Source organism: Urocampus carinirostris, chromosome 2 (assembly GCF_059441175.1).
Source record: "Urocampus carinirostris isolate Australia breed hairy pipefish chromosome 2, RoL_Ucar_1.0, whole genome shotgun sequence".
NCBI lineage: Eukaryota > Metazoa > Chordata > Actinopteri > Syngnathiformes > Syngnathidae > Urocampus > Urocampus carinirostris.
Genome location: NC_142350.1, coordinates 61,014,269 through 61,026,831, shown reverse-complemented (window position 1 = coordinate 61,026,831; position 12,563 = coordinate 61,014,269). Strand labels below are relative to the sequence as shown.

The 12,563-nt window shown below is 37.5% G+C and overlaps 1 protein-coding gene across 1 annotated transcript; it reads left to right on the top strand.

Moving 5' to 3' along the window:
- Positions 1-3,708: 3,708 nt before the first annotated feature.
- On the top strand, positions 3,709-11,721 carry rab11al (RAB11a, member RAS oncogene family, like). Its single transcript, XM_088327395.1, has 5 exons — positions 3,709-3,991; positions 7,357-7,552; positions 8,313-8,506; positions 9,412-9,492; positions 10,148-11,721. The coding sequence occupies exons 1-5, from the start codon at positions 3,952-3,954 to the stop codon at positions 10,285-10,287; spliced, it is 651 nt and encodes a 216-aa protein (XP_088183521.1). The 5' UTR covers positions 3,709-3,951; the 3' UTR covers positions 10,288-11,721.
- Positions 11,722-12,563: the final 842 nt, after the last annotated feature.

The following is a 12,563-nucleotide window of genomic DNA, read 5'->3' as shown; positions in this document are numbered from 1 at the left end:
CTAAAACAAAAAAACTCATGTTTCATGGTTTTATGATTTTATAACAACACTAACACGTTTTGCACTAAGAAATACGTTAGTGGTCAAGCTCAGGGATGGACACAATTATGATTATAAGTTGTTTTCTTAAACAGTGTCTTTAAATGTTTCCCACCCTGCCATTTCCTAACAAACATGGTATAAATACACTAGCAAGGCTCCTTTTTAAAAATATCTGGTTCGTAAACACATGCACCTATACTATATGAAGTTAATATTAAAATAATATTAATAATATAGAATATTATCATAACTCCACGACCTAATCCCCACCCTACTCCTGCCTAACGGGGTGGAATTGTTAAAGCTAATCTAGCTGTAGCTCTTTAGATCAGTGTTTCTCAACCTTTTTTGAGCCGAGGCACACTTTTTTATTTGAAAAAAAAAAAAATCTAGAGGCACACTCTGTCGAAAATATTAAATCATTTTTTTCAAATTATGTTTAAATGATCATGTCGCCTAAATTGACAGTGTAAACGTTTTATCATTGTTTGTGGTCACCATGGATCTGGAGGTAATACAGGTTAATTATTTTGGTAAATAATTTTACAGTAATTTGGGATTTTACTATATCACTTTTATAAGTTTTACTACACTTTTATTTTCTTTTTCAAAATAATTATAGTATAAAATAATACTTGAATGAGCAAAAATATCTGCCAGTACGAATTTTTATTTTACTACATTAACTTTTTATGTTTTTTTTTTTAATAATAAATTACCAGTCCAAATGAGTACAGTTAAAAGCAATATATTTGCACTGATTAATTGTATTATCTCTATTGGAGTAAAATCTTGAACAGCTTCATCAAACAAAAGTGGTTATTAATAACATTTCCCTGTCTACCTCATAATTAACCTATAAAGGGTAATAGAATAGCAGAACTGCTGCTGGGTAGATGAATGTTAAAGGTTTTTGGCTGACCACTGGAATAAAAGGAAATATACTGAACAATGGCATTCTTTTTATGGAAAGATAATATCGGGAAATTTCCTGCAGCACACGAGACAAGGTCTTCCGGCACACTAGTGTGCCCCGGCGCACTGTTTGAAAAACACTCCTTTAGATGATCAATTTTTAGATGGCTAACTTTCAGGAGAATATCAAAACTTGAAAAACTAATTCAAATGTGTGTATTTTTTTTTTAAATGTACTCACTTTCCATAACTTGCCGTAACGGTAGAACTTTAAAAGTGGCTAATACGAGTATAACACATTTAAAATAAAAAGTAAGGAGAGTAAATGTTGAAGCTTACCTCTTTATCCACAATTGAACTCCTACCAAGATCAAATGATGTCACTTCCGGTAAATGGCAAATATTTAATTGTAGTCTTTCGGAGGGGCAATTGAGCACTATCGAACAGGTTGGAAAATTACTGAGACATGTAAAATTTGAACAAAATAGCAAGTAAAACATGAATTCATAACATTTAATTGCATAATGAAATTAAGTTAAGTGTATTTTATCAAGTTATTAAAGAAAGTAATATTTTTATAATTTTATGACCTACACTTTTTTGAGGAAGTTGATTAAATTGCACTGCGGACACTAAAATTGAGCATGTGTGTCAACACAAAGTTATTTAAAATACAAATCAATATTTGAAATGCATTTTATTTAGGATTACTTTGGTTAAATGGTTACAAAAGTATTATTGTTATGTACATTTTGCAGATTTTAGAGAAAAATCAGGCTAAGAAAGAGATGCAAACATGAAAATCACCCGAACACAATTGGTTAGATAAAAGCAAGTCAAGAAAAGTCATATTTATTTGTATAGCCCTTAATCACAGAGTCTAAAAAGGGCTGCACAGACCACAGATAATTGCAAACCACAGACTTTTATTACACCATCACCTGATCTAAAACCTACATGAGGGCAAGAAAAACTGAAAAACCTCAACATGAGGAAAATGTAGGAAACCTTGAGAGGGACCGCTCATGAGGTAATCCCCTTCCAGAATGACCAGGCTGCAACGATGTTGCAATAACAAATAATACACAGATATTGTCAACATGAAATATAGTTTATTCATAAGCTAGAGAATAGAATTGTGTTTTAAGCCTACATTAAAACAGTTCCACTGAGGTTGCAGATCAAATCTCAGGGGGAAGAAATTTCCACAGCACCGGGGCCCGAATACAGAACGCTCTGGAACCTGCGGATCTCTTCTTGGCTCTTGGGATCACTAGAAGACCAGCATTTTCAGAGCGGAAGCTCCGGACCGGGACATAGGGGAAATTAAATCTGAAAGATATGAGGGAGCAAGTCCACGCATGATTTTGTATACTACCAACAGAACCTTAAAAATCACATCTTAAGCTAACAGGGAGCCAATGCAGGTTAGCTAAAATCGGGGTAATGTGATCAAACTTTCTTGTCTTAGTTAAAAGCCTCGTTGCAGCATTTTGTACCGGCTGAAGGTACTTGATTTTGGACTTCGGGAGACCGGAGAGTAGTGCATTACAGTAATCGAGATGGGAAGTAACAAACGCACAAATTATAATCTCTGCATCCAACTGAGACAGCATAGGACGAATTTATCAATGTTGCAAAGACGGAAAAAAGCTGTTCTAGTAATATTCTTAACGTGCGTTTGAAAGGACTGATCGGGGTCAAATATGACACCTGAATTTTTGACTAAGTCACTCTGGGTAATATTACATTTGTCAATGTTCAGAGACGTTTTTGAGAACAAGTCACGGCATTTAGATGGACCAATAACTAACATTTCAGTCTTTTCAGAGTTAAGGTGCAAGAAGTTGAGTGACATCCATTCTTTTATCTCAAATTTCCACAGTTTAGTGTGGCAGATTCCTCCATTGGAAGATATAGTTGAGTGTCATCTGTTTGCTACGCAGAAACTGATGTTATACTTGCGAATAATATCACCTAATGGAAGCATGTAAATGCTGAAAAGAAGGGGGCCAAGTACTGAACCCTGCAGAACACCACAGGTAACTCTAAAGGGCTCAGATGTCATTTCACCATATTTAACACAGTGCGTCCTACCTAGGAGGTAGGATATGAACCATAAGAGGACGGTCCTTGAGAGACCAATATATTTTTCCAACCGTTCTAGTAAGATTGTATGGTCCACAGCAGACATGGGACCAAGTCACACATGTGCAAGTCTCAAGTAAGTCTCAAGTCTTCACCTTCAAGTCCCAAGTAAGTCCCAAGTATTTTTTTCTTGGGCAAGTCAAGTCACAAGTCAAGTCCCGAGTCTTAGATTGCCAAGTCCAAGTCAAGTCACAAGTCATAAAAACAGCGACTCGAGTCGACTCGAGTCCAAGTCACTAAGTCTCAAGTCCCCATGTCTGGTCCACAGTGTCAAAGGCAGCACTAAGGTCCAGCAGCAGCAAGAGTGATGAAGCGACGGAGTCCATTGCCAGTAGAAGATCATTGGTGACCTTAATCAGGGCTGTCTCAGTAGAGTGGTTAGCTAGTTAACTAGTTATATAGTTACATGCAAATGGGAGCAGAAGTTGTTTGTGTGCCCAGGTCTGCCGCCTTGCTTGGTGTCACCTGTCGAGTGGTTCAGCCGCAAAAACCCAAATCATAACTGACACATCTGCAGACCAATCGCAGGGAAGCACATGACAGGTGTCTGTGGCTCCTAAACCAATGGGAATTGAGAGAGGGCGTGACAAAATATGACGCCACTCCGGCTGCTGTCGCTCCGGTTTGCCGCAACTGGTGACAAGAAAGACAGAACAAGGAAGAGGACGACAAACTTTGCCTCACTTTTGTCTCTTTTTCCCAAACCGAGAGAGAAAGAATATAAAATCACCGCTGACGACGTGTCGTTTGACCGGCTTGACATTCGCCTCCCGTATCATTGTATCCGCGGTCATAGAAGTTCGTTCGACTTGGACGAACACGAGCGTGTCGATTAAGGCGAAAGTATGACGGGCCGGGAGGATGAATATGATTATCTCTTCAAAGGTGAGTCACTCCATTTTCTCGTTCTCCCTTTCCCCGTTTTATATTCCACTACCCTTAGCGTACCTGCGTTATACTCATGGAAAATACACCGAATATACGGACACGTACATCACCTTTTAGGGACAGCACCTGCTTCAACACAAATAAGCTCTTTTAAAAGCGTTCGAGGGCCTTTACAGTACTCCTAACGTAAGCGAAAACAACAGTCATGTATTTTTTTCCCTGCGTTATCTTGCCCAAGCTGCGTCATCTTTGAATAAGGTGATGGTCCAATGAAGCTCCCTAAAGGCTGAAATATAAATAATTTTCTATGCATATTATTCCCATGCCCTTATTATAAGTGACCTGAGAGAACTCTTATTACCCCCAAAAAAGACGATAAAGGTCGTCTGTTTTCAGTTTTAGACCGAGGATGAAAACCCTAACCGTTCAAATTGGGGTCACATTGATGTAATGCATTTGTATTGTATTACAGGAAAGCACAAATGTCGATACAAATATTGCAAGATCTCTATCTATCTATCTATCTACCTTGGTCATATCCCTCAAGAGGGGTGACCGACAGCAAGACAAACACATACAATAACAAAGAAAATAAAAAAGGGGGAAAAATTGCAAAAAAACCACACACAAACATTTTTGGACCATGGCCAAACCAAATGCCCAAACACCCAAACAAGTTTGGCACCTAAGTTGGTCCTAAGTTATAGGGTCACTAAATGTGAGAGGATGTGGAAGTAAAGCGGCTGAGTGAAAGAAAGAGGAGCTCGGAAGGATGATGACTAAAAGGAAGGTTGATGTGTTACTCTTGAGTGAAACATTGCAAGATACACTATTATAAAATTTAAGTGTAACTTTGTTTTTCATATAGGTGACATCATCCCTAAAAGTTTTACTACTTTCATCACATATAAAACAACATAAAATAGGAATGCTTGGCTACTGATTCCAGGTATCGATACCGGTGACAATTACAGTATTTTTAGGTATTCAAAAACTGTCAATACGTTTTCCCAGTGTTTTATACATTTTTGATGGTAAATGGTACATGGTCTGCATTTATATAGCACTTTTCAATTCAATAAGGACCTCCCAAAGCGCTTTACAATGTGCTTCACACTTACTCATTCACACACTCACACACCAATAGGGAGTCAGCTATGCAAGGCGCCTAACTGCTTATTGGGGGCATTAGGGATTCAGTGTCTTGCCCAAGGACACTTCGACATGAATCACTAATATTTATTAATATACTTTATAAATTGCGCCGTCATCACTTCAAATTGTGTAAGGATTTTTGAAAGAAAAAAAATATACGTAAACTAGGCAACGCTAAATGTACTGCAAGTGGGGAAAAAAGTTGCTGAATGAAGTGTTGGTGTTGTTTATTTGGTAAATAAAATAACTTCGGATTACTAGGTACGGTAGCCAATATCATTATCAGCTGTCTTCTCGTGGCAATTTAAAGGTCAGGAAACTAAATTGTAGAATATATAAATAACTATTAAATAATAATATGAAAATGTTTGGGTAGGATTTATATGTATTTCATTACAAATATTGGTCATTTTTTGCAGTTAGAGAAATATGATGTCCTAATGGCATCAGCCTTTGGTATTTATGACTATGCAAGATTTGGGTATCCGTCTGAAAATATGTAGTATCAAACATTCCCGGCCATAACAAGAGCCCCATTATTCATATAAGAAAAGATACAAAAGTTGGCTACACATTTTTGTTTTTGTAGTGGAATACAACTTTTTCAGTTTTTCTTTCTGAGATACAAATTCTATGGTTAATTTGCAATTTATACATTTTATATAGGGTATCTTAAGTTTTATACCCTATGGTCTTTTAACAGAGACTTTTTTGGGGGGACAAAATGGTTTGAAAAATGCCTTTCTAAGAGCTCCTAAAGTTTTTACTGGTATCTACTAACCCAAGGATGTCATACCATCATCGTGACACACAGCAGTATCTTAAGTTTTTGCCTCGATTTCATCTTGCTGTGTCAGAGCATTCAGAATAAATGGAATGTTTCCCCTGGATGAGGAAAGGACCAGTTTTTTTAATGCTCGAAAACCACAGCTCCTACGTGGCTTACAACACACCAAAGACTTATCAAAAGGAAGAAGTCTGGTATTGGCCGGCTTAAACAGTCATTCATAGTTGTACCTTGACGGGAACACCAAGAACTTCATAGCCTTAAACAAGCCAGCGCTGTCAAACTGGAAATACCTGCACGAATGTGTGGGTGTGTAAATGTGAGTGTGTGTTAATGTAAACCCATACAAAAGCTTTGTGGCAGACCGTAGAGAAGAAGAGATTGGATTCATGTCTGAGCTGCATCAGCAAAAATTACCGTAGTGATAAAGTGCAGGTGACTGTCAGATGCTTTGTGTTTTATTGCTTTTGACGTTTTTCCAGCTCCCCTTATGTTCCCTTTCTGCACCAAAGCTGTTTGTTGCGGTTCAAGCTGGACGAGCTGTTCACTGAGTCATACCTCCAGCCCGTTTGGGCATTGTCAGCAGAGGAAGTTTTACTCCAGTTATATGATCTGTTTCTTTCTTTTACATTGCAACCCCCACTACAAAGGGCGGATCCAAAAGTTTGAACCACCATTTTGTTTGCATAAAGACTATTTTATCGGGTTATTACTTTAACAAGTGACTAGTGTAAGTACATTATAGTGGCCTTAATTTTGATTACTGAGTTGTGATTATTTGAACCCATCCCATCCTTCTAAATTGAAAAAAAAGAATCATTTTGAGAATCCTACAGAGCAAGCAGGCTCTGATTTAGTCCAACCAAACAGGTTTAACCTCCAAGAATTAGCTTCACTGAAGCTTTTGTGCACATCCACAGGCCAGCGTCCTAAGTAGTGGGTGAGGGGTTGATGTTTTAATATCGACGCTGTCAGGAAAGTTAATATCTTTTGTTGGCAGAAACATCAACAATATGCTTGGAATGGGCGTGTAACACAGACAATGCGATCTTAGTTGTGGTAGTTGGCCGCTTAACTATTCCGCACCCAAATCTTAAGAACAATGATGGTCACTTCAAGATAAAGCACAGTCTCAATGTTGTATTTTCACATACCAATGCAGTGCAGAAATGTTGAAACACGACCTAGTTAGTTTATTTGTCAATGTAGTTGCTGTAAGACTTCCTATTTTGTAAAGGTAGGATTGTGTTAGACTGAGTCACTTGGCAATGAGGAACTTAGTAAGACTAAATATGATCATGATTCATTCCAGAAGATGTCTTTTATACTGTATTATTTTAATTCACAGCAGGAAACATTACTGTTTTCTGGGTATGCTAGTTGATGTTAAGACTCATTTTATCTTTGTTCACATCATTAGTGGTGCTGATCGGCGACTCAGGCGTTGGGAAGAGCAACCTGCTTTCTCGCTTTACTCGCAATGAGTTCAACCTGGAGAGCAAGAGCACAATCGGCGTTGAGTTTGCCACGCGCAGCATCCAAGTGGAGGGGAAAACCATCAAGGCACAGATCTGGGACACGGCGGGACAGGAGCGATACAGAGCCATAACTTCTGCGTCAGTGCAAAGAGCATATTTGACATTTAATCACGTTTGTTGCACAATATTAAACCCTGATATTTTGGGGGTGATATTTGATATGACTGCAGCAGCTCAAAGGTTTTTCATGTTAGGGCCACATACAGGAAAAAAATCAACAATGCTGTTAATTTAAAGTTGTTTTTTTAATGACTGCAACATGAACAGCTTTTCACGAGGCAATCAGTGTAGGATTTTACAAGCCAATACGTTGCCAAAACCCAAGTAAAAACTTTGGGAACATACTGTATAGGGAAATAAGAAAATATAAATATTGTAGTGGAGATTTTATTACCTACTTGTAAAAGCAAATTTACTCCCTTTCATTTAGTAATTTTACTATGTTGTATTATTATTGTATACTTTTTCTCAATCCTTGAAACTTCACCGTGTAAAAAGTTAGAATGGTAATGAATATGTTTAAATTAAAAAAACAAATAGAAAATATTTAAAATGTGCAAAACCATCAATTTTGTTTGTATATATGTACCATATATAAGGGAAATTTATTGCATCACACTTTTTGTCCACATTGCAAGCCACAAAATAGTGAATGGTGAGGCCCTTTGGGTATAGTTTAACCAGCCCTGATCCAGGTGTGAATATATTGTGCAATAAAAGACCAAAAATAACAAGCCTCAAATAATATAAAAGCCTGTAAAAAATTGCTGTGTACTACAATTGATTCTATGATTCCCCATGGACAAAAATGAGCAATAATTCTGTTGCCATTCTGTAGCTACTACCGCGGAGCTGTGGGGGCGCTGCTTGTCTACGACATCGCCAAGCACCTAACATACGAAAATGCTGAGCGCTGGCTGAAAGAACTGCAAGACCATGCCGACAGCAACATCGTTATCATGCTGGTGGGCAACAAAAGCGACTTGCGCCACCTGAGAGCCGTACCCACAGACGAGGCCAAAGATTTTGCAGGTACCGTCAACAAGAAAATGCATCATTGCTCACACGCCAAATAGACTTTGCTCACATGTTAAGTTTAAACTATAGTAGACAGTCAAAATAAGGAGAGAAGACATTGATGGGTTTTGAACTTTAGATCAGATAGTCCAACCTGTTCTAAAGGCCCAACCCTTAGCCCTTTCTTTTTATTAAATGCCCAGGTTACAAAAGCTGATCCGCCCGAAAGGGTGTGGTAGTCAAAGAACAAGAACATGATTGGCCTATAGTAACAATGAACAGCAATGCTCAATATGAGTCAAAATATCAAACTGGCATCCTCTGAAATCTTCTTTGCAGGTGTTCATTCCTTGTTTTTTACTACTCACTTTTTTTGTCACATTAAAGTTTGCAGTTTAACAAAAAAAAGCTTAAGTGTATCTGACTCTACCAGCTCAAGGATGAGTTTTACATAAATGACCAGACAGCTCGCATATGATGGGGTTGAGAAATGTGTTTGGTAAGTTAATTAATGATTGAGTAATAATGGAAAATTAACTGACTATAATAGGAATGTTTTTGAAAATTTAAGAAACTTAGCATATTTTGACATAGGTTTCTTCTTTACATTGAGAATCATTTATATTTGTTATTATATATTTTGCACATCATTTTCAACCCATTTGATTCCTGAATTTCTCCTTAATTTTCTTTATTTTTTTTATATTTATTTGTTGACTTCATGAAACCATTTAAACCAGCTTAAATTCACATATTTTCAGACATGTTACTCTGAAACCCCCCCACCGCCCCCCCCCCCCCCCCCCCCGAGATATTTCGTACCGTCATCATTTCTATCTCTAATTGACGCATCCATTTTATAAATTTTTTATCTCATCATAGCGATATGTGCACCAATGTTAATTTTTTTTTTTTTATAGCAAATCATCAGCTGTCTTTCCTTGAGACGTCTGCCTTGGACTCGTCTAATGTGGAGCTTGCCTTCCAAACTATCCTTACAGGTAACATTTGTTTTATAAGATTTTGTAAGTCCTTTGTTCGAGATTTGTTTGTATTTTATAAATTAAATCACGGAGTAAACACAATCACTTAATGAAAAGCAGACCAATGTAAGTGTTTCGAATGTTTGCTCATAACTCTGAGGTTTAACCCTGGGCTCCAGGTTTGCATGGTTGCCAGTGTATCTGGAAAAAATCCATACAATTGGGTGATATAACATTTTTGGGGTGATTATCAAATAAGGAAAACACTTAACATTGAACGAAATAGCCTCTTTTGGACACCATCTATCATTCGCCTATAGATGGCAGCAACATCCATGTAATTGTCAACTAGGGCATTAAAGCGCTTTCTAAACGTCTCTGTCCTTTCTGCACTTGCGTTGTGTTAGTTCACATCAATGAGCTAATGTCACTTAGCATTAATTATCTAGCTGAACTGAAATAGGGTGACCGCCTAACGGACCCCCTAAAAGTTTCTCTTGCTTTACTTCAGTCTCAATGTTTTTGCCCCGCCAGTTGTCTGAGAGCTTTGAGATGTCTTTGCTTCAATTTATTTTCCAGGCTTTGCTTTGCAAAATGTATCAAAGGCATCAAGGATCCCCAGTTACTGCTAATATTGCCTTTCCTCCATTTCTCTCTCTGTATCCACACTCAGCCATCTATCACATCGTGTCCCAGCGGCAGATGTCAGGACGCAGCGATTCGGACTTCTCACCCGCCTCCAACGTGGTGCCCATCACGGTGGAGCCCACCCAGAATCCGTCCAGCAAGGGCATGTGCTGCCAGAACAACTGAGGTGCGCAGAGACAGTTAGATGCCGACAAACAGAAAGACAGACAGACAGACAGGCAGGAAGACACAGAGGTGGGTAGAGATAACCACTTCACTTCCTCACAAGGACTATATGAGAGGAGGGGGTGTACGTACAGCATCCACGTTAAACACTCCTGTTGCATTGGTTTCTCAGGAATTGCATTCATGTTCCTTGGTCATTTTGACCCGTTACAAAACACATAGTAAAACTTTAAAAATGATATGGAAGGTTGCTAATTTTCTTAAAGGCTGTTCAGACAGGGATTTTGCATGACAATAAATTGCTTTTTGGGGGTAAGTACATTTTCTGAGTTAAATATTTCTGTGCCCCAACTAATTGAAATACGGCATCTTGATTTGATGTTGTGATTGAAAAGAATCTGACATCCATTCAAAATCAAAAGATGGTTCTCTTTGCCCATCACATTTTTTTTAATTGCTAATTTTTTAGTAAAGTCAAGCATTCATGTTTTTTGGTTGAAGTCGATCGCAAAGCACAGCTTTCATCAAAGTGAAGCTCTTAAATTCATATCAACATTGTTTCTACGGAAAAGCAAGAAAATGACACCAAATACCTTTAATCAAAGTAATATTGTTAAATATGACTTCGGCCATCTCGCTTAAGCTATTTTCTTCAATATTCTGTACCAAAATGCCACAGGCTGGCGCAGACTCACGTTAATTGTACATTTTGATGAGTCGTGTTACGTTTCAGAAATTTTCCAAATCTGGGAATTATCAGAAATCCGCTATCATAGGTGTCGATATTAAGAGGCTCATACCAACTTTTGTATATTAAAGACCCAATCTTAAAAAATACATTGTATTTTGACACTTTTCCTCACCTTCCAAAATATGTTTTCTACTTTTAATTGCTAAATGTTTCATCTTGAAATATTTATTAAACACTAGCTTTTATCTTTTTAACGACATCACTTTTACTAGTTAGAACTTCGGCCTTTCCATCAGGGATGTGAGTGACGGTGTCGTTTTTCATAAGCGCACATGCCGGCTTCCTGGTCCGGCTTTTTCAGATTCGTCTGGGACGATTAGGCACTCGAAGGAAAACAGCCACCTTCTACTGAAAGATAGCCTTGTTTTGTTTTGATGTAAATATCGTTGCTCTCTGTCTTAATTGCTGGACCAGGACTTTTTTTTTTTCAGTTTGCCTTTTGTAGGTCAATCCTTGCTTGCTTGTTCTTGTTGTGTGCGGGATTTTTTAAAAGCTGATTGTTATTTAGTAAGGGCTTGATTTAAAATTGCACACAATTTTCTCATGTGTGTGTGTGTGTGCTGTGTGGCCTTCACAGGTCTTTAAACTGAGTGGTGTAGGACAATTTTTTTCTTTTTTTTTACAAAAATGAAACAAATATGTGTGTTGGACTGCAAATGTACAAATAAATCCGATTTGTAGTAGAGCGTCTCAAATATCTTTTTGACGAGCTTGGAATAACAAGCCAGTCGTTCATTTTGGCTAATTGAATGAAGCCTATTAGGGTGTAATTAGAGAATATTAACTTTGACTATTTAACTTCACGTCTTCTCGTAATTTAATGATGCTTCTGACTGGTGAAAGGAATATCACATTTAATTTGAACTTTTCTCTTATTTAATAGGTCAAATTGATAAGGTTTAAAGGAGGAAAAATGTGCTAATTTGTAGTTGATAACATTTCAATTGCAATCCAATGGGTTACTTTGGGTTAAACATGTAATATTCAGGATGTGATTTAAGGGTAGGTGAGAAATTCAAGATTTTTCACATTTTCCAGTAGATGGCCGCGTGTCATTTTTATCTGAAATTACAGCTTTCAAAGGGACATTGTGTAATATTTGATCAATAAGTGTCACTGTATTGTGTAGTGAAACTAGAGACTGTTGGTGAGCAAACCGCACTATATTTTCAAAAAAGGGCAATTTTCTTCCCCCAGGTTTTTTTTTTGGGGGGGGGGGCGTGCCCCTAGCAGAAAAAAGGTGTGTAAAATAAAGGAACATCTCTTGACCTACGAGTATTAAAATGTACGTTCAAATGAAAATTCATGCAGTTTTGCTTGTTTGAATTTATATTATGTTATTACATTAATGACGTTTATTTTACCACTAAGAAGCGCTAAATAATACACACTGTCCCTTTGAACAATATTTTTGTTTCCTTTTTTGTACTTTTCCTCCAAATAAGAAAAATGGTACTTAAAACAAATGAACCAACATGGCAGAAAACAGATCTCATTTTAAGATTGTGCTGTACTAAGAGAGGAA